This window comes from Pezoporus occidentalis, unplaced genomic scaffold (assembly GCF_034315485.1).
Source record: "Pezoporus occidentalis ecotype Australia unplaced genomic scaffold, CSIRO_AGI_Poc_V1 ctg48, whole genome shotgun sequence".
Lineage (NCBI taxonomy): Eukaryota > Metazoa > Chordata > Aves > Psittaciformes > Psittacidae > Pezoporus > Pezoporus occidentalis.
The window spans coordinates 3,789,064-3,816,527 of NW_026915813.1; the positions used below are offsets into that span (position 1 = coordinate 3,789,064).

The 27,464-nt window shown below is 39.5% G+C and overlaps 1 protein-coding gene across 17 annotated transcripts in view; it reads right to left on the reverse strand.

Annotated features, from left to right (window-relative positions):
- The window catches only part of LDB2 (LIM domain binding 2), a 395,745-nt gene that overhangs the window by 11,478 nt on the left and 356,803 nt on the right, over positions 1-27,464 (reverse strand). For all 17 annotated transcript variants that reach the window (XM_062636464.1, XM_062636455.1, XM_062636456.1 and 14 more), the window contains one exon: positions 619-742. In XM_062636464.1, the coding sequence (XP_062492448.1) occupies positions 619-742 (124 nt within the window). The remainder of the gene's footprint in view (positions 1-618; positions 743-27,464) is intronic.

A 27,464-nucleotide genomic window follows, 5' to 3' on the forward strand; every position in this document is an offset into this window, starting at 1 on the left:
GGGCTTCATCTTTAAAACTTCTTCTCCCAAAAGAACATGTTAGAGCATGCCATTTGTCAGCAAGTCTTCCAAACTCAGACCAAATCAGGACAATTGCATAACTTTACTTAAATAGGCAAGGAACAGAGGGGCAATTGTGCTTCTCAAAATTTGGCCTGAGCACCCCTGTGAATAGTCTTAGATATAAAAATCTTTAATAATTTGAAAAAAGAGAGAATTATTATTTTGAGGTGTAAGAGGAAGGAGATTAGGTTCAGGCCTGTAAATAACATTATATTAGTCTCAAAGACAATTAATTATGAATTGTAGCTGTAATTTTAGAGTCACAGCAGGAAGCTGAATTACACAAATGATGAATTCTAATGGAGCCAGTAGGCATTTTGCATTCCATCTACACATATTTTTGTAGTAAATTATATCCTAGTCAGTGAAACCATCTGAACGTGCACATCTATAAATCACTTGGGTCAGACTGAAATCATATAACATCAGAATCATTTTCAGGCTTACTTTTGGAACAGTGTTAATTCTTATTTCTTTTCTTTGTAAGTAATTTTCCCCATTGTTTCTATATTAATTTAACTATAGAATAGGTAAAATACTGGAAATAAAACATACCTGGTGGGGCCACCATTCTCTGCCATTTTTGAAACAAGCAAGTCTTCAAGCAGTCTCGAGGACTTAGATTGTAAGTTTTATGTCTTGACATCAGTTCCTGCATTGGCTCCAGTATTACACACAACTGGAAGAAAAAGCCAGAATGGAATGATTTCATCCAAGCAAAGACTCAGTTGATCAGTGTTTACATAGCTGGAAAGTATATTTTTGGCTTTTTTTTACCCTTGCTAATGGAGTATGTCTTGTACGCCTAAGTTTAATCTGCTCGGGCATTGTAGGATAAAAACTGAATTGAAGGAAAGTTTTACTCACTATTTGCTATCTTAAATATTAAAAACTAATAATTAAAAAAAATCAGATAAACTTCAACTCTGGTTTTCCAGACCACAGAGATTTCAGAAGAGTAGAAAATTTTCATGCTTGATTGCCAAAGCTGCAAAGATGAATTAATAAATAATGAAATGCCCATAGCAGGTTATCATTCCCATGCAGCAAAATGTACACACAGTGATCTTCTTCTGACCTGCTGCACTCCACATGAAGACTTCTCATAAATAATCTTTTATCTTATTATTGCATGTAAAATAATTCAAGTAATCTTGTTCCTTTGTTATGAGGACTATACATTCTCTTTCCACCATGAATGACATGTCCAAGAAAAAAGAGAAGCATTTTATTTTCCTTGTCAGCTTGAATGCTCTATTGTGTGAAAGCTGGAGATTTCTGAAAACATGGAATTTCAAGCAAACACCTTTTTAAAATAGTCTTGTATATTTTCTATCTGTTCACTTAATTAAAATCACTGCTTTCTGCTTCTGTTAGCACAGCAGATCTAGCATAAAAACCAGTGAGCTGGTTTCTATTCCCTCCTGTTTATCACCACAGAATCATTTCCAGTCAGTTAAACCTTACGCAAAGCCACAGAAGACTACAGAATTGCACACATGTAATTGAGGGCTTACTCTTGCTTGCAGGATTCTTGTTTCTTGGTCATCCTACATGAGAAGAAAAAATCCAGGTGGATTTTGAACCCCTAGGTTCCACCTGAAATTTGCAGGGCACAAAGGCAGAAAAGGTTCCTTACTTGCTGAGCACATTTGATAAGGAAATAGCTGACACAGAATAAACATGGACCCTGCATGCCCTTTTTAGTCCCTTTTCAAAGCAGAACCACTTCCAGAAGCAGGGGAAAGTTTGGGGCTTTTTAACCAAGAGAAGTAAGGCAACAAGTTGGTCTAATTATTAGAACTTAGGCAACTGCAGAAAGGCATAACTTTTGAGTTATTTACTTAATTTTATCAAGCCTTCCTGAAGAAGCACCATGGATTTACTTCAGCAGGCGATGCTTTCATTTCATGCTTTTACAAGTATGCAAGGCATGAGGCAAATTCTTCTCTCTGGGTTGCAGGGCCAATCAATGTTTGCGCTTTCTCCCCATGTGCACCCTACTCTGATTCGTATAAGTGGTGATGCAAAGTATGCAGGGAAAATAGCTGAAAGGGAGCTGCCATGAGGACTGAGAGATTAATTCAGCATTTAAATATTATTATGTACTGGCAATGCCTTTTGATGAGACTTTCATTAACAGCAGTTAAAATAGAGATAACATAAAGCAGCAGGGAGAATGAAGAGCTTCAGCATGAGGAATTGTTTTTTCCAACTGCAGAAATTGAATCTGCAGTTGCCTCATTGACTTTTTTCTTACACAGACTTTTTACATACATTTTTGTAGATAAATATCTGCAAGATAATCTAATAGAAAGAGAGCTGCTATCAGGCTGTGCACTTTAGGCTCAGATTTTCCTCTGGTTCAATATTCTATCAAGAATTAACAGTATCAGGTCCTAAAGTATGTGCAGGATCCAGTTTATGCTGTGAAAGAGGTGTTGTATTTTGTGTTCTTATTCAATTTATTCTGAAAACTGCAGGCACTTGCTCAGGTTTTGTGTGTGTGAGAGAGAGAGAGATTTGTGATCATAATGGACACCATTGTTTTGGTTCTTAAAAGTTTGGGTTCTGGCAGGAGTGCCTAAATTGTCTCATTACGAGAAGATAGCATGAAACTAGCATGAAAAAGCTAGCTGTGATAATTCTTAACAAACTAGTTAGCCAGGGCAGAGCAGTACACTCACGTAGTTCTACCACTGCTGGGACTAAAAGTATGTAAATATACATGTAGGGTCTTCCAAGATTTCCTTAGGGATACTTTATACATGACACATTTACTCCTTTGTATATATTTATTGTTGTCAACAAAGAGAGTGTTTTTTCTTTATCATCTGGCAAAGATGCTTCCCATTGTGCTCTAACTGTAATGCACACTGAGGAGAACTATGCAGTCCTTGCTGCCTGTAGATATCTTGAATGTTAATCCCGTCTATAATCTCTCTTCACACACATGATTAAAATGGGATACAGACCCAAAATGTAGCAATGCCTGACTGATCTCACACGCATGGACTCAAAATGACAAGCACTGGGGCCTCTACACTAAAGCATGGGATGGTCTCATCTTCTGGATATCTGGGAGGTGTATGGACTCACATAAATTCCTCTTCTGATTTTGGGGATTTCACAACCATTTCCCTTTCTAAAGTACGAAAATTGTAAGGTCAGCTCTGGATGTGTGAATAATATGAGGGCATTGACCTCTATAGTGACAAGTTCATTTTAAAAGTGTCTGGCTCATGTGAATTCGGCACAAATGTAAAATGAACTGGATTAACAATGATTGATAATAAATCTCATAGTCCTTTTCAGTGACATTTGAGACCTACTTGAAACCTAAAGTGACTCAAAACCAAATCCCTGAAAGAGGAAAAGGTCATGGTCCAATTACCTTCAGTCTGAGGACCTTGCCTGTGACAATCAGTAACTTGGTTTCTGCAAAAAACTAGATTAAAAATGTGGGGACAAGATGCCTGCAAGAGTTAGATTTGCCAAAACCACCTGCCTTCTTTAGCTACTAGTGGTGAGCAGGGTAACCTGCAAGCTGGTTTGACTGCATCATTTTACAAAGTGACTTCTGAAAACAAAGCCAACTAAATGTTTTACATATTCTTACATTCGTTGGCATGAGGCTTAAACTGCCTATTCCCCACAGATCACCTAATCTTATTCTGTGAGATTCCTTTCCAAAACATCTATTTTAACATTTTTTGCAAGAATTGGATAATATTGGAATGTACAAGTCTTTACTTTAGTACTATAACAATAGTATTCGGAATATCAACAAAACCAATCTATTCTACAAGCATTTTCTGCACAGCTCAAAAAGTCACACAGGAAAATATCTAAAGACTTAAGGACTTTAGTGCAGTGACAATATATGATCACAGAAATAAATTTTATATTTCTAGGAACCCAGAACCTTTAATGGCAACACTTGTCTGTTAGATATTAGATATTATTAGATATTTCTGTTAGATATTTCCAAGCTCCTTGTTAGAGGACCATAAAAGGTGGGTCTCATTTGCCCACACATCTGTCTATTGCCAGGTGAAATGCCCTAAGTTATGTTGGATCTGATCCATCTGATTGCTTGTACTGCCTCAGAAGGACATAAGGCTCCATGTGGATGTTTCAGGCACTAGAGGATATCTGAAGTGTGTGGGCAATTAAAAGAAGCCCAAAGTTGAAAGAAAAATTATGCTTCTTTTACCATTTAAACCAAATTTGGAATAATGTGTGTCACAATAGATTACATACTTTCCCTCCACAGACCTAAAACCTACTGAATGAACTTCACATGATGCTTAGTAACCCAGTATTATTAGAATTAGTTTCCAGTCATGTTTTTTTATTTGAATTTATCACGATATCTGTCCATTACTGCAGAATCACTGCTATTTCACTGCCATAGCTGTGAGGTGGATCTGGTACTACAGATGAACACAGCACCTTACAGTGAGGCAAGTCACTGGCATGAGAAATTTGTGGGTGCCTGGTACACATGGAACACATGCACACATTTTGGTGCTGTATAGAGTGTCAGGGATTTTCCTAGAGTTCCATATGGATCCTATGGACAATTCATCAATCACAGGGCTTGGATCCAACTTGAGAAAATAGTAATGTTATACCCTTGGGGCTCAGGGAAGTGAAAGTAAGGAACACAATAAAGCACATGGTTCTTTGTGTTAGTAAAACACATCTGGAAGAATTTGACTTTTGTTTTTAAATGACTTTTTGGGAGGATTTTGGTTTTGTTTTGTTCGTTTTTTTTTTTTGAGGAGAAGACTAACATTTCAAAATGTTTCAAACCCAGTGTGTTTTAAGAAGGGATTTATACGAGGAGATACCGGAGGCACTGTATACAGGAGTTAGAGGGTTCTGAGAATATGGATCCACACATGATTTCCTGTTCAGCTACTAGCAGAGCCAAAATCAGCCTTCAGAGGTAGGGAGAGTCAAATTCAGCTCTGAGACCACTCCAGTCACACCAAGAATGGTTTAAGCCTTATGATTTTTGTTCTAATTATTTTCTGAGAATAGCTGCTCATTCTGTTAGCAGTGAAGATTAGCAGAAAGACCAAGGCGAAAGCTCTCTTTTACTTTACTTTTGCATACCATAATCTTATGTATTCTATTGCTAATTTAATTAGCAATTACCCTCTTCAATGAAATCTCTTGTCTCCATGAGATTTTTGTTTCCAGAAGCGAAGGCTTGTTGTAGGCTGGTGAAGGCGTTGCTGTTCTGCCGGCTCTGAGCTGCAGGTGGCAGAGCTAGCCCAGCTAACTGTCTTCCCCTGCTTACATGTCAACAGCACAAAAGAACTGCAGCCTTTCAGCTTTTTCCATGCCTTTTGCATTTTAAAGAGAATTCAGTGGGACTCGAGTCTTGCAACACTTGAGAGCTGCGACTGACATAGTCACCAAGCCAGTTTCTTTAAAGCAGAGAATATATCTGGTCAGCAAGTGCTGGGCAGCCAGAGTCCCAAAGTCTACCAAAAGAAGCAAGTTTGAGAACTGTATCTTGCCATGGTTACCAGTTTTGTCTGTATAAGCAGAAGTTTCACTAACCACAATTAAAAAATAAAGAATGGGATTAGCTAAAATTTTCATGTAAATCACACATAAAAATGTGAATGTATAATGTAACATCAGTTTTTCTGAATGAAAGCAGCAAGGCACCTGACAGTGAAGAGACTTCCCTAAAGTTTTTACTGAAATTTAGTTTTAACTCTTTGACGCTTGACACTTCTGGCTGCATCACTTGAAAACTATAGGAACTATTGCATGATCAGAGCTCAGAGAGATTTACAAGCCTTCCTAAAAGTGACAAAACCCCATTTGTATGGGAGCATTAATCACTGTCTAATGTTCAGGTAGGAAGCTGACAGTGGAGGTATACCCATAATCCACTCTGCAGCACTGAAGGGGTTCAGTGCTTTCTTTCAGAGATCATTTTTTATCCTCCACAAAGATTCCGAGTTGTCGACTAACAAACCTGAACACAATGACATTTTATTTCTATGCTGAAATGCGGTCTTCCCTGTGCATACCCTGTATGTGCTCTAGAGAGAACGGCTCCAGCTAATGCTGCCAGTGAATTTCTAGCCCCATTTTTTTTCCCCTGGGAAAGGTCCCATTAACTTCAATGGTGCAGGATTTCTGAAAAGGACTGAAATGTCTCTGCACACTGTTTTATGGACAACCAGATACATATTTCCAGAGGTCCATGATGCCTTACTGATACTGCAATGAGGAATGGGACACGTTATGGATATTTTTTCAGCCCCTGTGAAAGAGCTATACCTGAACGTCTGACTTCAGGAGTGGTGTCAAAGCCTTGTACAAGTGCTCTGCGCTCCCAGCAGTATGGCACTGAAACAATAATGCTCTGCTGCAGTCCTCAATACAGCACATTCTCTGGAGTTAGAAATAGGGAAGGCTTATAGCTTAGTTTAAATTTCTATGCTTACGCTTGTTTTTCGAAATTAATATAAAGTATCATTCCGCTGCAGAACAGAGGGAGGAATGAAAATTTCCTAGGAACATATTGCTGCTTCTTTCACTGGCTGGCTTGCAATTCACTGCTCAAAATAGCTTGTGTTTTTTAAGAATCACATGTGAATACAGAAAATTTTCATCTTAAAAGCTGTCTTTGTTTTCCATTAAAACCATGGAGATATAAATTAGAAATGTTCTGGAGTTTTTATGAACCAAAAGAAATGAAGGTTTTTTCACAAACTTGTTTTTCTGGAGGGGATTGCTTTTGCTTTGTCCTAAGCTTTTGCCCAGTATGTCAAGTCAAATACAAGTCTCTTCCATCAGTGCATTTCAGTGGATCAACTATACCCATGCTCCTTCCCTGCATGATAAACTTTAAGCCAAAATCAGCGCCTTTGAGATTCCCACCACTCAACACACTGCCCTTGCCACCTGCTTTTACTTTTTGAAGAGCCACTGTAAACTCCTGCTGAGATGGTGGACACTAATAAGAAATGTTTGTTGTACATCCCATGTAATAATATACATGAAACAAATAAATTATCAGCATTGAAAATTTGCAGTACTTGGTGTAGCAAGCAGCAGATCCAGTAACCACTTCAGCTGAAATGGTACAAGTAGTTATTTTAACCTGACTATTCAAAATCTAGTCTGCATGGGATCATTTATTTTAGTGAAACTTTAGATGATCTTTGGGACAGGATGAAAAGGCAGCTCTTAACCCCAATAGCTTAAGTAGTCCAATACCATCGAGTAATCCCTGACTTGTTTACTGTGACTACTGTTCTCTCTGTATTTCCAGTTCCTTCTGTGCTAAAGATTTTTAAATTGGCAGTGTATAAACAGACTGAAGTCCTTTGTTTTGCTACATAGGTAGGGAGAAATATGAGCTTTTGGTATCCAGAAGGAAGTGGGACACTGCTTGGAAATATCATATAGGCACATCTACTGTATTTACTCCTAAATTAAATACATCTGATTTAAACAGTAATGAAAAGGCTTAAAAGCTGTTACTAAAAAATCTTTCTTTAGGCTTTGACTTAAAACTCATTAAAATGAATGGGATCACACCTCTTAAAGAAATAGTTTGACACTAGTTCAGAGCTCAGCAAGACAGCGCTGCATCCCCTTGAGCTTGGCTCATATTTTAAGTACATCTCCAAAACCATATGGAGTGGATATTCTGTGTTAGCTTTAAAAAAATGCAGGACAGTTTCTGCAGCACAATACCATAGCAAGAGCAGATTCTGGGACAAATTCCATAACCTGAGATTTACTGGGTCTGGGATATACTTAACAGCCATCAATCCACACTGGAGAAGGTTCCATGTTTTGTGACTATTCACCATGCTGAGTCAAGAAATATTTATACTTGCAATCGCATAAGAAGCAAGGAATTAGAATTTCCAGTTTAACACTTGCAATATTAATGATCAGTAGCATCTACAGCTTATTATTTATTATTTATACAATGCCAGAGACATACATGGATATTTTACAAACTATTGAGCCCCTTGTTCTAAAGAGATTCCTATCTCAACTAGATTAAGAGGGAAAATACTAAGCCAGGAGTAATTTGGCAACAGTAAGGTATGCACATAAACCCAACAATTTCATGTAGCTATCTACAAGTCCCTTGAGGACTACTAATATATATTTAAATGGTTCTCACGTGTTGTCACTTGAAAATATGGCTGTTTCGCTATGCAGATTGCCTGCTGCACATTAAGCAAAATGTCATTCATTTCATTGATAATTTGGTTATTTAGGAAACAATATAAGATCAATTCTGCCACAAGGCTCCTGGAATTCACTATTTCTTTCCTGTGTGTTGCCAACCCTGCAAGATGTAGTGGGATGACATGCAACTACTGAAGCTCCATGCTGGATTCACTGGTAAATACTCAGCACTCAGTAATGTTTATTCATCCTATGCTCTGCCCTGAATGCCAGTCTAGGACTCTCCAGTTTCTCACTAACACCCAGAGGTAGCAAATGATTTCTCAATAATGCAGTATTCAGCTGCTCAATTGCTCCCAAGCTACATAGCTCATCATGTTTTTACACTGCTCGGTATCTGCAGCCATTTCAATTCCCAGCAACAGTGAGAATGGAAAGAAGCAGCATTCATTTCAGGTTAGGCTAAGCTTAAAAAACCTGTTTTTTTCCAGGCAAATACTATGAGTGGGTAGGAAATAGAAACAGTTCTTAGCACAGCAATCACCAGCAGTGCAGCTAATTCTTACTAGAGTGTTGGACCCCAATTTAGTTTATCTGTCTCCTTCACTCTTATTTATTTATTTATTGAATATATCAGCTAGCAAACGGCTTCCACCAGTGCCCTCTCCTCTCCCCTCCATTCACTCTGGAACAATTCAGCTGATTATGAAGATTTTGCTAGCTCTCATGGTCATTAATTCTGCCCTTTCTTGTGGTGGCATCAGTGACAGCATCAAAACCATGTGACTGGTCAGCAAGGAAACCAACCTTCTTTACAATTCAAAAAGCTTCTCCCTCCTTCCCTGCATCCCACTTCAGGTTTCTCACTCCCTGCAGTGTGCCTGTACTAACAGAAGGGCTCAACACTTCTGTAACCAGAAAAACATTCCCGGAAACATCCTTGTTCTTGCAGAGCTGCTGCTGAAATGCTTTGCAAACAGCTGAGCACACTGTCCCCTGAGAAGAACCTTGTTTAAGGGCCTCCTTAGCATTCATATTGTGCCAAACAAAGCATTTCTTACGCTGGACACGAGCATTCTTAGTGACATCTTCAGCTTATATGTAATGAATGGTGTGAAGCATCTTCCAGGTGCCATGTAATGAATGCTGAACTGCACAGATGTGCTGTCTTTTTCCTGGCTGAGGGGAAGCACTCATGCTGGAGTTGCATTTGTGGAGATAAGTTTGACATGTGCCTTATTTAGCTATCACTTTGGCGGTACGCTCATCATTACACCATGTGCTGGAATGAATTCTGTTTCACAATATTCCTAAGTATTACGTAAATGTTTTAGGCCTCCCAGTCAGTGCTGTAACCATTTGATAACCCACTTTCCATGGACTTCTTGAAAAAGTAGCTCTTTTTTTTTTTTTCTGCTTTATTCCTTGTGATTTTGCTTAATCTTTCTATTTGATCTATAGTTTATGGGTTTAGAAAGAAGCTCTATTGTTTGCATTATTGCTTCTCTTTTTGAAGTTGTAGTACTGTTCTTTTAACAGATTTATAGTTTTCGGACTCTTTGCAAGAACTTTGAAACTCATTACCCAGGCATTAAAAGAATGTCCTTTCAGTAAATGCTCTTTTTTCTATTTACCCTCTGTATAATGGGGAGATGTTTTGAAAAAGTCTTCCTTCAACAGCATCACATATGTCTTAGGAGCTTTTAATATCATTTGCACCAGAGGGGCTAATGCCTTTTCCTACTTTCTACACCACAGTGAAGAGTGAAGGTTATCTGGTTCCTTTCCTTTTTCACTGATGACAAACCAGGCAAAGTAAGGGCAGTGGAATCCCAATGGCAGAGGAAACAGCATCTCATTATTACGTATTTTCAGCTAATGAACAAGTCTTGCAGCAGAAGTCTCGTCTTCCTCTTGATGAACTTAGTTCTGAAGTCTGTGAAAACCCAGAATCTGAATAATTCACAGTTTAATTCTTCCTTAGGGACCTCCTGGTGCAATGTGGCCTCATCCAAGTATACGGTATATCTAAAGTATATAGATTGTTGGGTGTTTTCTGCAATGACCTGCTTGAGCCTTCTCCTTGGGCAGAGATCCTGACTGCAGGAAAGGATCAATACATCAAATCACAAGCCTGTATCATAATGAAAAGTCTAGTATAGCCCATCATATTGTGTGATTCTTCTCTCACAACTATCTGTATATTCAGTGATCAACAGGCAAGATTTGTGTCTTACACATCTCATATCAGAATTAAGCTCTTAAATGATTTTGAAACCATAAAATTTATCTTTGTAATTAAATATAACATTAGTGTTAAATTATATTGCAAAGTGCATCATGTTGACTGCACGATATGATCCTTTATACTGCATTTGGTATTGTGCTGAGTATCAGTTTCAGACAGCTTGTCAGAACAAAATTAAATTTTAATGTAAATCAGACTAGATTAATTGATTAATTGATTTCAGCATATACATTATGGGGGGGGTTAAGGCTGGTCTGTAGTCATTAACAGGAGGAACTAAGCATTTTGGATTAAATATGTTTTACTTGAACCTTGTCCTGTGAACTAATCTCTCCTTTTTTACACCCAATCATAGGTTTTGAATCCATACAGACACCCAATAGCTGTTGTTTTTCCTCAGTGTGTTTGGGTGGCCTGGTATAAAGCACATGACATTTGAAAGCTTTCTTAATTTCATTTTCTCTAGATAGTTCAAAAATCATACAGCTTACAATTTATTCCCATTTCATTATTATTCCCTCTGCTCCTAACACAATCACCAATTTCATTTCTCACATAGTACCAAGAACAAAACAAGGGTGACTTCCGAGACTGTTGTGCACTTCAAAAGAGGTTCATTCCTCTCTTATTCTTTGCCAAGTGGAGATATTTAATAATCAGAATTCCTTAATAATCCACCATCACAGCCAGTTCAACCGTATCTTTAGGAAACAGCATCGGAAAGGTCTGTTTCCCTGTTTGCCATCTCCCATCACTATCATGCGTGATGTTGCTGCATGACATTTCCTTCCTCTCTATTTCTCCAAAGGCAAACAAGCTACTATTCAGCAGTTCTGAGTCAAATCCAAACACCTGATATTTCTGATATGCAAACTGTTGGCTTTTTCTATTTGTGCAACAATAAGACCTTATCAGTTTTGCCACTTTTCATTTTGACTATGAAATGCATCCACTATCACTCTTCACCTGTGTCTCTGGCAGCTCCCTTAGGTTCAGATGGAATCCTGTATGTTGTTTGTCTTGATCAAACTACTGCTGATCCAAAACAAATCAGAGCATTATAAAAAAGATCAAGAGTGCAGGGACTGCATGTGAATGCTGAACATTTTTAGTGTGCAGCTGCACTACAACTTGGAAATAAGTTGAGGAATGTTTTCATGGTGAAGTTGTCTGGATACAGCAAATGCTGCCTTAAAGATACTGAAAGCAGAACAATGGGAGAGGCTATGCCTGGCCAAAATACAAGTCTAAAAATTCAGTGGTGTGGTTGAAGTTTCAGTTTAGTATCTATATTTTTTGAGGATTCTTCAATATATGTACCACAGATAAAGATACTCTTTATACTGAAAAACAAAACATCACCTTTGCCTTTGATTTTACAAATTCACTTTTGTACATTGCACTATTTTCAGGTTTCCTTGTACAAAAAATCAGCTTTCCTTCATAGAATAGCTATACACATGGAGATTCATACATACCGAGGCAATACCACAACTATGATTCACTCTTCAGGCTAATGTGTACATAGCAGCTCTAATCTTATTTACAACCATGCAAAAAGAAAGCTTTTTCCAGAGTATAAGCAGCTAGCTCTTCTGTCATGAATCTCTTCCCCCACCCATATAAAATCCTCTTGTTTCTATACTGCAGCTCAAGCACAAATGCAGTGTTTTTCACATAACCAGTTCTATTTTTAGCCTGAATTGTAGGAAGTCTGCAGCATTAATAAATGGAAGAAAAGTACAGAACTACACCACATGGTAATGTGCCAATGCAAGAGCTAGCTTGGCCTTTAGCCAATGAACTGTGGTTAGACGTTAGAGCAATGAAAGTAAAAACACCACTTATAACAGAATGATTAATAAGCTGACAAACTTCCATGCATTTATTTCATACTTTTTGAATGCCAACCTTATTAATACTAACATATTTACTAGTTTATTAGTGATATCTCTCAGCCTGAAGCATATATATATATCTCCTTATGTAGATGCATTTTTATATATGCAATTGAGATTTGCTTAATTCTGTGTTCGAATAGAAAGGAGCAATACAAGAAACAAATGATACTTTGCAGTGCAGAGCTTGACATAGGAAAAAAGAATAAGGAAGGAGCTTTTCTTTATAAACTAATAAAGCAACTTCACCAGACATTAAACCCATCGCTTCATGATTTTCTCTCCTATTGACTCTGCAATTCCCTTGTTTGGTACCAACATTATGAAAGCAAAAATCCTCCAGAGCTGTTACACAGAGGACAAAAGTTCACAGTTCTTACAGGGACACAGAGTCTTCCATAATCTCTCCACTTCTCACCCAATCCACAAAACTTGTCCCAGCACTGCTATGCTGTGGACAGATGGATGTTTATATAAAGACCTTGTGCCTGAATAAAATTCCATTTCAGGGTTATATAAAAACAGCAATTACTGGAAAATGGAACTTTTTAATTAAACGTATTCGAAGAAAGTAGGGATTAATGACTTTGAAGTAGAGAGTAGTTAATGCTTGCAGTCATAGATCATCTGCTAGTGAAGCTGTATTATCACCATCAGGCAATGATGCTTTTAAGTATTGATAGTGTGCATGTTAACAATGCTTTAACTGTTTTCATAATGATATAATTAGGAGCACAACTAATGTATACTACACTTATTATTAAAATAATGTTTTAATAAACAATTCACAGTAACATCCTCAAAATAAATAAGGATACACTTTGGATCAGGCTTGTCCCTTTGCCCAGTGAATTGCAGATAAGCTACATTTTGAAACCTTCTGGTAATGCCGATGCAGAAGGATACAGTTCCTGATAAGTGCCCCAGAAAAATATAATGTCTATCTGATTCTCTGATTTTCAGGTAGGAAGGAAATTATTACTTTACACTTCAATTAAAAACAGGCAATAAAACATGGGCAAAATTATTTACTGGTTCTGAAATTGTGCTGGCATAGATCAGAGCCTGGGTCATGCTTGTCTTAAAAATCAAGCTCTAACTCTGTACTTCACATAGATCAAATACTGTATGTTGAGTACAGAAACCCACACAGAAAAGTCAAAAGAGAAAAAAAACCAAACCAGCAACATTAGGCTTGTTTTTCTGTTAAGAATTCTATTCAGGTACAGCAAATCAATACTTTTCCTCTGACTGTACACAGTGTACTCGAGCTGTTCTGTCAGGATCTATACAAAAAAAAAGAGATGGGATTTAAGGTGGGTGGATCTGATGGTGAGGTGGAGGTATAATACACCAGCACTCGTGGCCCCAGCTTCCCAGAACAACTGCATCTCACAGTGCCATGGGGGCATCAAGTACAGCAGTGGTACTGTCTCGCACCACCTGCTCAACAAGTGCCTCGTGGCGTGTCAGGGCTGTGGAGGTAAGCCCCAGGGAAGCACATCTAATGTCCCCTCAAGAAGAAAAGGTGCCATGACGCACAGTGGCCACAGCCAAACAGGATCAGACCAGCTTCTTCCCACCCGCCCCTCATTGCAACATAGCAGAGACAGGAAGATGGAGAAGTACCAACCAACCTGACAGTCCTTACACACTTAGAAATATCAGATTGCCCAGTCTGCCCAGTATCTTAATAAATTAGATACTGGATCATTCAACTGCCTTATAACACATGATGCTGTACCTCAACTTGACCTCTCCTGCACTAATCTTCTGTGACATGCAGTGACTAAGATCTGTGCTCCCTCTTCCCCATGTATTTAAAGAAATGAGCTAAAAAGTAAATAGGAAAAAAACAATCTTCTTAACCCTTTCCCTGCTTCTGTTTTTACACTCCCAATTTTTTACAAGCCCATCCTTCGGTACTTCCAGAGATGCCCCAGCATCATCGCACACACCTTGCTGTGTCTGCTGTCTGGTGTTGGTGTGTTCTTGGTTATGTCTGTGTGGAATTTCTGGTCAGTTGTACAGGTGAAATGGAAAAAGGAGAGAGCAATACCATACAGTTGTTTCACAAAAAGAAACCTTTCAATGGTTGTCAAATTACTTAATCCACAGACTACTTAGATGAATAATTGAGCTGCCAGCTGAAAAGGAAATGTATTTTCTGGGAAGTCTTTCAAATATATCCATTTATTTGAAGTTCTCAATAATAGCAATATTGAAAAAGGTCTTCTGTGCATACATCGGTGCTACCAACTGCACTGAAGCACTGCTTTCAATGCCTTTAACTGTGCTATTAGAGTTGTGCTTCAGCAGCACAGCGACCCTGGTGTTAGAGCTCCTGGGAACCAGTGATGCAGACAGCTGTCCTTGTAGAAATTAATTTGACCAGGCCAATTGTTTTCCAAAATATTTGTCAGATTACTTTTGTATCAGCACCCTTCAGCCTATGCAAGGAATCATCTGCAAGTTGCATTCTAGCACAAGATCAGGTATTGCCCAGCACAAAGTTAGTCTGAATTCCACAACAGATGCTCTGCTAATACAGTAGAAATGTAATTTTGCTCCCATCTGATCCATGCTAAGTTCATATGGCTTGGTGATCCAGCACACAAGGATCCATTACTAATGGGTATGGAACCACAGACTTATGAGTACATTTATGCTCTCAAATAAAATGTGAGAAGCCCATTCTCCAGCCTTCAGGGCAGTGTGACAGACCAGTGCTTGTGTGCACACAGCTAAAGTCTACTTGCTGCCAGGGAAGGTGGCCCCAGCTGCACTTCTTACTGGAAATCATCCCTCTCTCAGACTGCTTGAGAATCACACCAAGACGCTGTCTGGGAGTGGGAGAGGTGGCATGGGATAAATTGTCTGAGAAAACGTGCCAACAGATCACCTGGGTGGATATTTATATGCCAAGTCTCTACTCAGTGCTGTAGCTCTGTTTGGTTTACTAGGGGAAACACAGTCAGCGACTTGTGAACATTGTCTACCTGGAGAGGAACTATTTATATGAGCAAATAGTGATAGGACAGGGGGAATGGTTTTAAACTGAAAGAGGGTAGATTTAGATTAGATATTAGGAAGAAGTTGTCAGTGACATGGACAGTGGAATTGAGTGCGCCCTCAGCAAGTCTGCCAACAAAACTATGCTGTGTGGATCAGTTGATACACTGGAGGGAAGAGATGCCATACAGAAGGACCTTGACACGCTTGTGAGGTGGGCTGATGCCAGCCTTATGAAGTTCAACAAAGCCAAGTGCAAGGTCCTACACCTGGGTTGGAGCAATCCCAGGCGCAGCTACAGGATGGGCAGAGAAGAGAATCAGAGCAGCCCTGCAGAGGACTTGGGGGTGTTGGTTGATGAGAAAATGAACATGAGCCGGCTTCAGTGTGCACTTGCAGCCCAGGAAGCCAACCGTATTCTGGGCTGCATCAAAAGGAGCATGACCAGCAGGTCGAAGGAGGTGATCCTGCCCCTCTACTCTGCTCTTGTGAGCCCTCACCTGGAGTATTGTGTGCAGTTCTGGTGTCCTCAACATAAAAAGGACGTGGAACTGTTGGAACAAGTCCAGAGAAGGGCCACTAGGATGATCATGGCACCTCCGTATGAAGACAGGCTGAGAAAATTGGGTCTGTTCATCCTGGAGAAGAGACGGCTGCGTGGAGACCTCATAGCAGCCTTCCATTACCTGAAGGGGGCCTACAAGGATGGTGGAGGGGGACTCCTCATTAGAGACTGTAGCAACAGGACAAGGGGTAACGGGTTAAAACTTAAACAGGAGAAGTTCAGGTTAGACAGAAAGAAGTTCTTTACGGTGAGGGTGGTGAGGCAATGGAATGGGTTGCCCAGGGAAGCTGTGAATGCTCCATCCCTGGCGGTGTTCAAGGCCAGGTTGCACAGAGCCTTGGGTGACATGGTTTAGTGTGAAGCGTCCCTGCCCATGGCAGGGGAGTTGGAACTAGATGATCTTAAGGTCCTTTCTAACCTAAACCACTCTATGATTCTGTGAGTCTAAGTTCTTAACTGTGAGGGTGGTGAGACACTGGAGCAGGTTACCTAGAGAGAAGCTGTGGCTGCCCCACCCCTGGCAGTGTTCAAAGCCAGGCTGGATGGTGCTTTGAGCAACCTGCTCTAGTGGAAGGTGTACCCGATCATAGCAGGAGGGCTGGAACTAGATGGTCTTTAAGGTCCCTTCCAACCCAAACTATTCTATAATACTTAATGAGAGCCTCCCATCCCTCTGGTGACTGGGATGTCCTATTTGTTTTCCACGGTGGAGAGGGGCTGGACTAATTGGACAGACCTACATTTCTGGATCAGGAAGCTGAAATCTGTAACAGATTGCAAATAGCACTATCTGTACATTACTGATGCATAGAGACAGTATGCAGTGGTCCTAGCGCTGCTGGGGACAGTGCAGCTGTTATTTCCAGATTGGCCACCATGTCCCCAGAAGACATGGTGTCTGCCTCTGGAAATTCTGACCACAACAATTATGATTTTTGCTTTTTATACTTTATATGTATATATATAAAATAAATTGCAATTTACATCATATGTGAGCAAGGCAATGTGAATTTTACTTCCAGCACACGGTTTGGGTGATTTTGCCTATGCTAACACATCACTTTGCTTCAGGCAGTTCAGTGCTTTCAGAGAGCAGGGACAGATTTTGAACTTTTCTGCTAGTGTGATCACAGTAATGTATTCTCTATCTTCAAAACAACTTTTTAATGGGTTCCAGCCAGGACTGAAAATATCACACAAGTCACAGAACAATCATCAAATTCTCATTATCACCACTGGTGCCAGGAGAAATCAGTTTTACGGGGAAGGAGTTATGGAGACCTTAAGATTCCTGTGGTGTTTTCTTTCTTTTTTTTTTTCCCAAGAAAATAGCCTCCTGGTAGAGCATGCAGCAACCAGAAAGACCTTCCAATGGTTCCCTGAACTACTCTATGTCCCATCTATATAATAAGGAAACTAATAATTCCATAATTTGAAATGGGTACTGTGAGGATACTTTCTGCTCTTGCCAAATACCAGTTATGTATCGGTGAAATGGAAGCCACTGGGCTCAGTTTGGCAGTAATCCAGTAAAATAAAATGACCTATGATATATACAGAGTCTGACTGGATTCTCTGCTGATGGCTTATGTCCTTTAACACCATCTATGTATGAATCAGTGACACATTTATGAGTAATCTTTAGTGTTCTGATACTACAAGAATTGAAAATTAAAGTATCTAAACAATTACTTTTTACTGCATTTCTAAGGGACCCTTCTAATTTCTATAATCACATTCCCGAATATTTCCTATTCAACACCAAAAGAAAATGCACTGACAATTCTTTTACTACTTTTTTTTTTTCTCCCTGCAGTTAAACCAGAATTTTTCAAGTCTTTAAAGATGGGACAGTATTTCCAGCTCTGGTGTGCCATCTCATGCTGGAAGCCATTTATCACCAAGTTAAACTTCGGTGCAAATGCCTTTTGACTTCCACAGCCATTATCTTATGCAGCACAGACTGTTAAGTGTAATTGTCAATTCAATAAATAACAATTCAGTTGTGTTTCTTACAGCAATTTATATTACAAGAGAAAAACTGCAACTTCCAATATTGAAGCAGTTTTGATGAATAGAAATAAACATGCACTTTCAGTGGTTGAAATAGCTTGGTTTATGCCAATAGGCCATATGACACTTCAGAGATCCACCAGCACTTCCCAGACTACTGGAATACTGGGATTTGTTTTTTTGTTTCCTCTATATTCCTGTTCCTATGTTTGGCAATGCATAAATCCAATATAATCTTCTGACTAATACACAAATTTCACAATGGTAGCTGAACAACCAAGTTTCTCAGCTTTTACTCATGTTTTACAGGAAAGCATCTCAGTAGCATTATAGACCCAAAGATGAGCTGAAGGGATCCAAATGCTTATCAACCACTCTGATCAACACAACAGATTCTTAGCAAGCAGCTGCATTGTCTAAACCAGCTAAAGCACGGTGAGTCTGTGGCTGTATCCTGGTGACTGTGTCCAAGCCCAAACTTTGCCTGTACTCACAGCACCCAAGCATGTTTGAAAAACCTGTCCTTCTTCTTCTCTGCATGGTAATTTCCACACTTGTGGTTCCTATAGTTAAATGGCAATTCCTATCTGAGTCTGAATTAGATTCCAGTGTGGATAATAAGCTCCATAACCTTCCCCAATCCTGAAAATGGTAAATGAAAACATCAAATCTCTGAGGTCTATAAAATGACATCATTCTTCCTTCCCTCTCCTGACTGCAGACTTGTAAGCACCCAAATTTTTGTTTTCATAGCTTTCTGAAACAATTTCTTTTCCCAAATGTATTTCAACACACAGTCCCATGTGTCTACTATCCTTTCCTCTTTTGATACTTGGTTCAGCAGATGGTGCAAATGAACTGGCATATACAGCATTTGCTTAATCCTGTGCTCCTCTGAACTGCTGTTTTGAGACTAATGAAGCTACTTTATTATTATGAATTGTCTGCATTATATGCCAGCCTATGTTGTTTGATTTATCTTGTTCTTCCAGAGTAGGTTTATTCTGGGAGCTGACGATGAAGAGTCGTACAGCCTGGAGAGCCCGTTAGCTCCACCAAAAGGTGGAAACTCTTGCTAAGAAATTTCCTTAAGTCTATGAGATGACACAATCTATAAAGCACAGCCAGAGCCAGAGATTTCCAAACATTAAAAATATTCTGAGATTGAATGGGAAAAGTATGAGGTCATTATAGCAAGAGTCAATTGATAAGACAGGAGGGTAAATTAGTCTGCAGACACCACTGATCAGCAAAGCTTTAGCAGGAATATGCTCTTTCAGAGCATATGTTTTTAAGCTTTTAACTAGTTTTGCATACTGCAATAGAATCCTAGTCTCAGTGCTCTGGGAAGCAATATGGTACATACACCATGAAGTGAACATTTAGGGTGTAGAGAACATGAAAAATTATGGCAATGTTTTTATACTCACTAGATATGCCCCAGTTTCCCCAGCCCTTCAGCAATCTGTGACTAAGTGGAGAAATGAGTTAAACTCTTCTATTGTTGAGAAACAAGAAGACAGCAAGTATTTGTATCCAACTGGATAACCTGTGATTGAATGACCCATTAAGTATTGAGTAAGCTGCTACTTACGAAAAATCTTGTTTCAGATATGTTATTGATTGACTGCCTTCCCACCCTTCTTCCCCTCTTCCAGAAAGCAAGGCCAGAAGAAATCTTATGGAAGCTTTACGAAGGAACAGGATCCAAAGGACACTGCACTAAGACTGCTGTTGCATAGGTGGCAATGCCAGCTCAAGCAGCACCATGTTGTCCCCACTGCTGTGTGAGCCCAGCAATTTGCATGGTTGTACAGCAAATCAGCAGGGAGAACAGATCTGTCCAAAAAATAAGCACGGGAATAGGCAGCATGTGGGGAGAAATGTGTGGCTAAAACTGGTGAGGTGGGACAAATGCTCCTTAAGAAACTGGCACAGAGGGCTAACTCATGTGTGGGTTTCTGAAGGCAGTTGGAGAAGGTTTTCTGCCTGGTGATAGACAAAGGCATTTTTAGGACTGTGTTTTGAGCCAGACCCTTGCTGTCTTGTTTAAGGAAAGCTATCTTACTATAGCTCTAATTACTGCTGATTATCTCAGCTCCCCAGAAAGGGTTATTCTGGAGCAAAGACCGATGGTACTGTGGAGGCTTGTGGCTCCCAGGTCCAGACTCAGAAGAGCATGGCTGGGCTGCACAATTAAGACAACATAAGAGCTGGGTACTAAATCTCTTTGGACAGAATAGATGACAACAGAGAAGACTACATTTAGTTCTGTATTGCATTTAGATTTCTTTAGCTCTGTCTAAGGCTCTTCTAGTTTTCCCAGTAGAAAAGTATGGTGAAGAGGAGAAAGTTGTTTGTAGAAGAACTGTTTTCCAGATGGAATTGCAAAGAATGGTCATTTATCTAGCAGGCCGAACTGAAGCAATTTTTCTTATTGTGACAGAAGCTGCCCCGTGATCCTGGCAGAGTAGCAATACCGGGAATTCACCTTTATCCAGGGATAGGTATTATTATACCATGTAAAGTATGAGGGACATGTAAACAGACTATGGCTGTTCAGTCACTTAAGATTGAACAGACTGTGTCAAAGTATTCCCTGAGCCTTGATACTCTACAACCTTGTATTCTGCCTGATCCAGAGTTTAAGACACCTCTGGGGTCATGCCAGGATGGGAAGAGGCTGCACCTAGGCACAAATAAGGTTAAATCTTTACTTTCCATGGCCTTACTTTCCATGACAATAATTTTTAACCCTCAGGTCTCCCTCATACTTCCCTTTTAGTGCCGAGAAAGCAAATTAAAACAGGCTTGCCGCAGGAGGACACGGCTGAGCATAGCAAAGGATGCACAAGCTTCTCTCCCAATCACAGGGTTTTACTGTGTGCACAGTGCTGCATCCAGTCTGAGGAGGAGAACACTCTCTGCTGCACAGAGAAGAAAAAACATATATAGAAACTCTGTCACAGTCTCTAGATAAGAACTTAGCCACCTAGCAGCTTAGCAGTAAAAAGAAGCGGTATTTTTTCCCCTTCTTATTGATTATAAAATAACCCAAGGTCACCAATAAGCAAAATGAAGGCTCAAAACACCAACTCCATGGGCAGGCTTGAAACAAAAGTTAAAATTATATCAAACCAACAACAGCTCATTCCCATGGTGTTCCACCTGCCCTCATTAGGTTACACAGAACAAATGTCAGAGATAACATTCAGGAAAAAGGTGTTCTTCTGATAAGGAAAATAGCTTTGTAGCAATTCCTTTAGGGGGAAATAAACAGTCTTCCTTCCCTCCTTTTAAAAACAGAACAGCTGATCTATAGCTAGATTTGTGCAAAGTTTCGCACAACAATGTCCTTAAACTGCTGTTATACTTCATTCGTGTCTTAGTAAAATAACGTCATAAGGTCCCAAGATTATTATCTCAGTGATTTCCAGATAAGATGTGCAGGTTACATGTCCAAATATCTTTTTCCTAATTGCTAGCACTGCAAGCTCTTGCCTGGAGTTTGAAAGTCAAGCTGTGTTCCTTCTGTCTCATATATCACCACAGTAAAACACTGCTCTCAGCGCTTAACAATTCTGTTGTAAAGCGCGACTCGGAAGGGAAGAAACCCTCTAATCTCTGCAAATGTCATGACTTTGCAGCACTGCCAAAAAAATGTAGGGGCAAATTCCTACCTTACTCAAACAGATACACAAGGACCAGAGGTATCCAAGAAGGTGGCGGTTTTATCTGATTTTAGCTCCATTTTGTGGACTCAGATACATACTTCCAAGTGTCACAGGTTCTCCACAGCATTCAGCTTTCTCACGTCCTGGAACATGTTGTGTTATGTACCAGCTGGGCACACCGATGCTTGGCCATTACACACCTGCCACTAGTCAAGGCAGCTGGCCTGTTCCAGAGAGGCAAGTAAAGGTATTTCTGTCACTGCTGGAAGTGTATATGGGAAGGGAGGAAAAAGAGACTGCCATTTCTCCTGCTACCTGACAGAGCAAATTGTTATTACCAGCTTCGATCCCAGTATGCAGGAGAACAATAGCAGCATTTTCCTGTGACAGAAAGAGTATGTGTACACAAACACAAGTGTATGTTAATATAGAAAGGAGTGACTGAAACAGTGGTAAGATAACAGGCAAAGAATTAGGAGAGCTGGTCTTGAAGCTCATTCTTGGTCTGTGACTGTGGTCATATCACTAAATGAAACATCAGAAAAGAAAAAGCATCCAAAAGCACCTATATTTAAGCATTCAGTTCCAAGAGTTTGAGCCACAAAAGTCCTGCTGAGGCATCCATGTTTCACACACCTTGGATGTGGTGAGCCTGGCACATACTCAAACAATTCAGAATTCACAAAACAGTGCTTAAGCCCCCTGAAGCCATAGCAACCCTAGTAAACTAAATGTGCTGGCACTGTTCTCTGGCAGTGAGGCCAACTGACAGAGAGTGTCCCACCTTCATAATTTTAACTCCTCTCATGCACGAAGACAGGAGACCACATACAAATTGCCTTCCAGCAATGGACTCTATATCACACCAACTCCTGAACTGTGTCCAGCAATTATTTGAGAGTCAGCAAAGCTGGCCAGGGAGAGTTCTAAAAGAGTACAGACATTGCATTCAGGTACCTAAGAACATCGCTAGATGCTGTTTAATATAGAAGGATGGACATAACCTGGAAGTCTTGAACAGGCAAATGAGCTCTGACAGACCTGCATGGCTTAGCTACATAGAAGTACAAATTGAGGAAATAGAAGAGCAACCACTGGCACCTTCACTCTGCTGTTCAGTGGCTCTTCAATTAAAAAATTAATCCTGAGAGCAAATATCGGAGCATGGAAGTCCTCATTCTTAGCAGCTATGTTCCCTAACATCTGAGACGATCCAGCTCCTTCCTGTACTCTCCTTTCTCTTTCAAGAGGTTACTCACAGCACGCTGTTCTTTTATCCTGATCACAGTGCATCAGCAGGTGAGGTTTTGAACTCCCTCAGGTTAAGGAGGACATTGGCTGTAGGTCAAGACCCATAGGTCAAGACCCATAGGCAAGGGTTCTGGAACATCAGGTAAAGACAGACATCACTTACCACCTCCAACACTGTGCTGTAAAAATAAACAAAAGAATGGCTGGTTGAAACTGTCATAGCTCAGATGCCTGTGGTATCCAAAGCAAGGAACTCCAGTCAAAGATAAGCCTCTAGCTAAAGGCTGCAGTGAAGCCTATACGTCTGACTGTGGCTTTATGTCCTGAGCATCCTAGAGCTCCTCATCTTTGCAATGGGCAAAATTTCTTTTATAGCAATATTGCTACAAAAATTAAAAACTGCAAAACCATCAGATACTGTGATGATGGGAGTGCAGGTAGGTCTAGATTTTCAGAGTTCACAGAAAGTACGAGAAGGGATAATAAAATTAATTATAGCAAATGGCATTACTATGCTAGAACTTTCAGGTATGTTTTCAATGATGTCGTGGACATATACTTTAGCAAATGTACATGGATGAACTTTTTTCCCTTTTTCATAATTATTTCTATTTTATAATAGCTGCAAGAGCCTGCAGGCAATGTATTTTCTTGCACTTTTTGGATGGCTGAAGTCATCTGGTTTTCCTGATGCTATGCAATTCATTCAAGGTGTTTAGTACTGATAACCAACCACAGATGGACTCCCTGGACTTTCCCATTGCCTCAGTAACACACTGCCTAAAATGGCCAACTAATACAGGGTTGGTTTTTTTTTCAGCTAAAACTGTGGAAAACACAGAATTTTACATTAATATAAAAATACCTATGCAAAAAACAAACAAAAAAAACCCAAATCAAAACCCAACCCAAACAAAAAAAAAATAATACAAACACAAAAGCCATCATGGACTAATCCCTTCTGAATTGTGTTTAATGTTTTTGAGCGCTCTCAAGCAGGAGGCTGAACTGTTCATCACCAAAGGCATTTTCTGCACAATCACAATTTCTCTGATATTGTATAGATTCATACAGCCTTATTTATTAAAACACAGAGCTGACTGTTATTAAATGCATGTTTCTGACAGCTCCTGCAGATGTGAATAAAGCAGCTAATGAGAAGAAAAACTGTCCATACTGCCTTTTTCCCAAGGCACAGATCATCTTTAAGCTAGATTGTGATGACAAATGGTTGATTTCACCTTTATATATATCACCTTCCATGATTACACATATAGATGAATAGCTTTTTGGACTGTATCCATAACTAGCCCCAGAAACTGTCTCAAGAACTCAGTTCCAGCCTTACTAGTAGGAAACTGAGCAAAGATTAACTGTATTCATGTTTTGGGCAAAGCATATGCTTATGTGCCTAAAAGAAAGGAGTGTGGGCAAAACTGAAGCAGCTCACCTTTTAAATGCTCCATCAAAGCCAGCTCAAAGAATATTAAGTAAATATACTTTTTCTTTAGTTTTCTTTTTTCCCTTTTGTAGCCCATTTTTTTGTAACGATAATTCCACTGAAATCAACAACCCTCTTGCAGTTGATATCCTCTGAAGTTCTTTTTAATCTAATTGTTGTCCAGAAAGAAACTATAAAAGAACAAAACTTTGAACAGCGAAATCAAACACTGCGAGTTAAAAATATAAGCTCCCTTTAGGTTTGTGTGAGAATATAAATTAGGAGCAAAAGCTGGCACGATACATCCATCTTGAGAAGTACTAAGCAGCCACAACTTCCATTTAAACAAAGGCATTATCAAGGACCAATAACTGCCTTCATAGCAGGTGTCAAAGGAGGCTACTTTCTTCTTGAATTTCACTTAAAGGAAATGGAGAGAAAAAAGCCTAAAGCATCACTCCAAAACCGTCAGTGTTAAAAAAAGTATTTTGTTTTATATTTTGACCCTTCCTACAATTTCTTTGGCTTTTTATTCTCTTCAAGGAAATGGTCTTGCACCATTTGGTGCAAGAAATGTGAGAGGATAGAGTCAGCAGAGAAGTGAGCATCTTTGTAGACAGCATCCTTCTCAAGACCCCTGGGGGGCTACGGTGCTTTTGCTTATGTGGGTAGATTTTGTTTCTGCTGCTTCTCCTCTTGCTTCATGTATTTCTAATCCCTGCTGCAGTAGTCAGTGAAAAAGAAAACTCTTGAAGCTTATGTGGTCCTTCTTTATTGTCCTGAAGGGAGGGTCTCTCCAAACTGGATTCGTACTCAGAAGGGTCTTGAGCAGTGCCTGGCTGCTCCCTGGAGTCTCAGCAGAACTGGACTGATTGGCAGAGGCTTGGGAGAAAACCTTGGAGCTCAGAATATGACAGTGGTCACATGCCCTTTGCTGCTGTGAAGTTCACTGATTAATCCAATAGTGTTTGTACCTTGTATTTCTAAAGGTAATGAAATATGTAAATACCACAGGACAAGCTTTGCACCACTACATCTCTCTGGAGAAAGGCCACTGCTTTCTGAGGTGTTATTTGAGTTTCCGTGTTTGTGTAATTGAAAGCAGAATTTTATTATAAAAACAGGAAACTTAGTTTAGGTAGTAAAGTGGCCCACAGTAGGAATCTAAATATTAAAGTAAGACTATAGGAACCAATTTATACTAAACTAGAAAGAATTTGAAGAAGCTGATAAATAGCGACCAGATGGTCTTCAAGATACAATTGGCCACTAAGAAGGTACACAAAGGAAACAAAAGGTGTCATGAATATGATTTTGGTGATAACACTGAAAGACTCCAAGAATATACATTTTGGTTTGAATCATTTTTATTCTCCTTACACTGTTAGCTATCATAATGAGCAAGCTGTATTTCATGTTCTGTTTCTTACCGTAATTATTTTCATAAAATTAACTCATTTTTAAAATTACATTGTTCAAGGGCACTTAGCAATAGAATATATGATATTCTCTGCTTTGTATGGCTGAACAGTCAATCTCACACACTGGGAAAGAAAATCAGTAAGGCATCCAAGGATACGCTGGAATACCACCACAATACTGGGAGAGTTATAAAAGACAGAGACTTGCTATTAAATAGACTATCGTATTTCAAATGATACCATAGCTCTAATTCATCTTGTCAAATGCTAATCAGTGGAAAGGTCCGGTGCAGTGTTTAGAATATTGAAACTTTACTTCCTTCCTTCTCATATCACTACCATCAGATTACCCCATTTTCCATTTCATTACTTTGATTGGAAAGCCTCTAGAAAGAAACCTCTGCCTTCCTCTAGACTCGGGATCTACATTACATTGTGGTATACACAGTAGTGATACTGATGAGGCTGGGGCAGCAAAGTATCAGAGTTCTACAAGGTCTGCTCCAGAGCACTGTGATCTCTGCCTAATCACCAACACCATTTGTTTACACAGTGCTTCTGTTTTCCTTTGAGGTTTTGATCCAGCATGGCTGGGTCCAGCCTGCTTTATAAATGAGACACTGTGAAATCTAGGATAGGGAATACAACTGTGAGCTTTTTTTTTTTCTTGTGCCTCATACTTACTCTATGTAAAATCATCTTATCTTGGGTAGAAATGGTGCACAGTCCTTTAATTAAATCAGCTCTAAGTTTTGCCTGAATGATTAATAAAATGAGAAAATTCTCTGTCTTGCTAGGAAAGCTCTATTCTTTTGTATTCCTCCATTCTTTTCTATTCTGAAACCCTTTCTTCAAATCAGATCCCCAAGTTGATACTTGCTCCTTTGGGCTTACCTAAGAACTATAATCTGTGGCTAAATCAAGTTAATTTTCTTTTGTCACAAAACTCCAAAAGAAAACAACAACAAAAAGTGCAATAAAAATACCCAGTTGTTGTTGTTGTTCATGAAGCATGGCATTTTCATGGCTAAAATTGCCCAAGGGAATGGAGAAATTAATTTCAATAAATTGGATTTTAGGGGTATAAAAGACCTCTGAATAAATGAAAAACTATGAGATGACATTTGGATCAAAGGAGATATACCCATTGACTTTAATGGATGTTGAACTGGATCTTTGATTAACAAACTGCCTTACTGTGAATTAACAGTAAGGCAGCACCACCAACTAGAAAAGGTAACAAGGGACAGGATTTCGGAAGCGATTTGGGGTAGGGGGGAATGTTCGATATAGCACAGTTTTCTAGCTGTGCAGAACGCAATACCAGAAATGACACAATTCAGATGGAAACCTGTGTTATCATTTGAATAATGTCTTCTGCCTCCACTCTGCTCACAAGCCGCACGTATGCATCAGTACAGGTTTGGTTCGGCACCTCTGCTTAATGGCAATGCCTATAGATTCTCCACATTACATTGTACAGTCCTACCTTAGGCAAGACAAACACAAAACCATGGGCTTCTGTTTGTTAATTTGATATACCTGTTGGTATTTCTTTTAACAGGAACAGAAGGTATGTTTAGAAATCAAAAGCCATGCCCAGATTTGCACTTTAATGATCACCAGATAGACACTGATATTCAGATATGTGTACATACAGCAGTGAAAAAGTTTACTGAAGTTTTTAATAG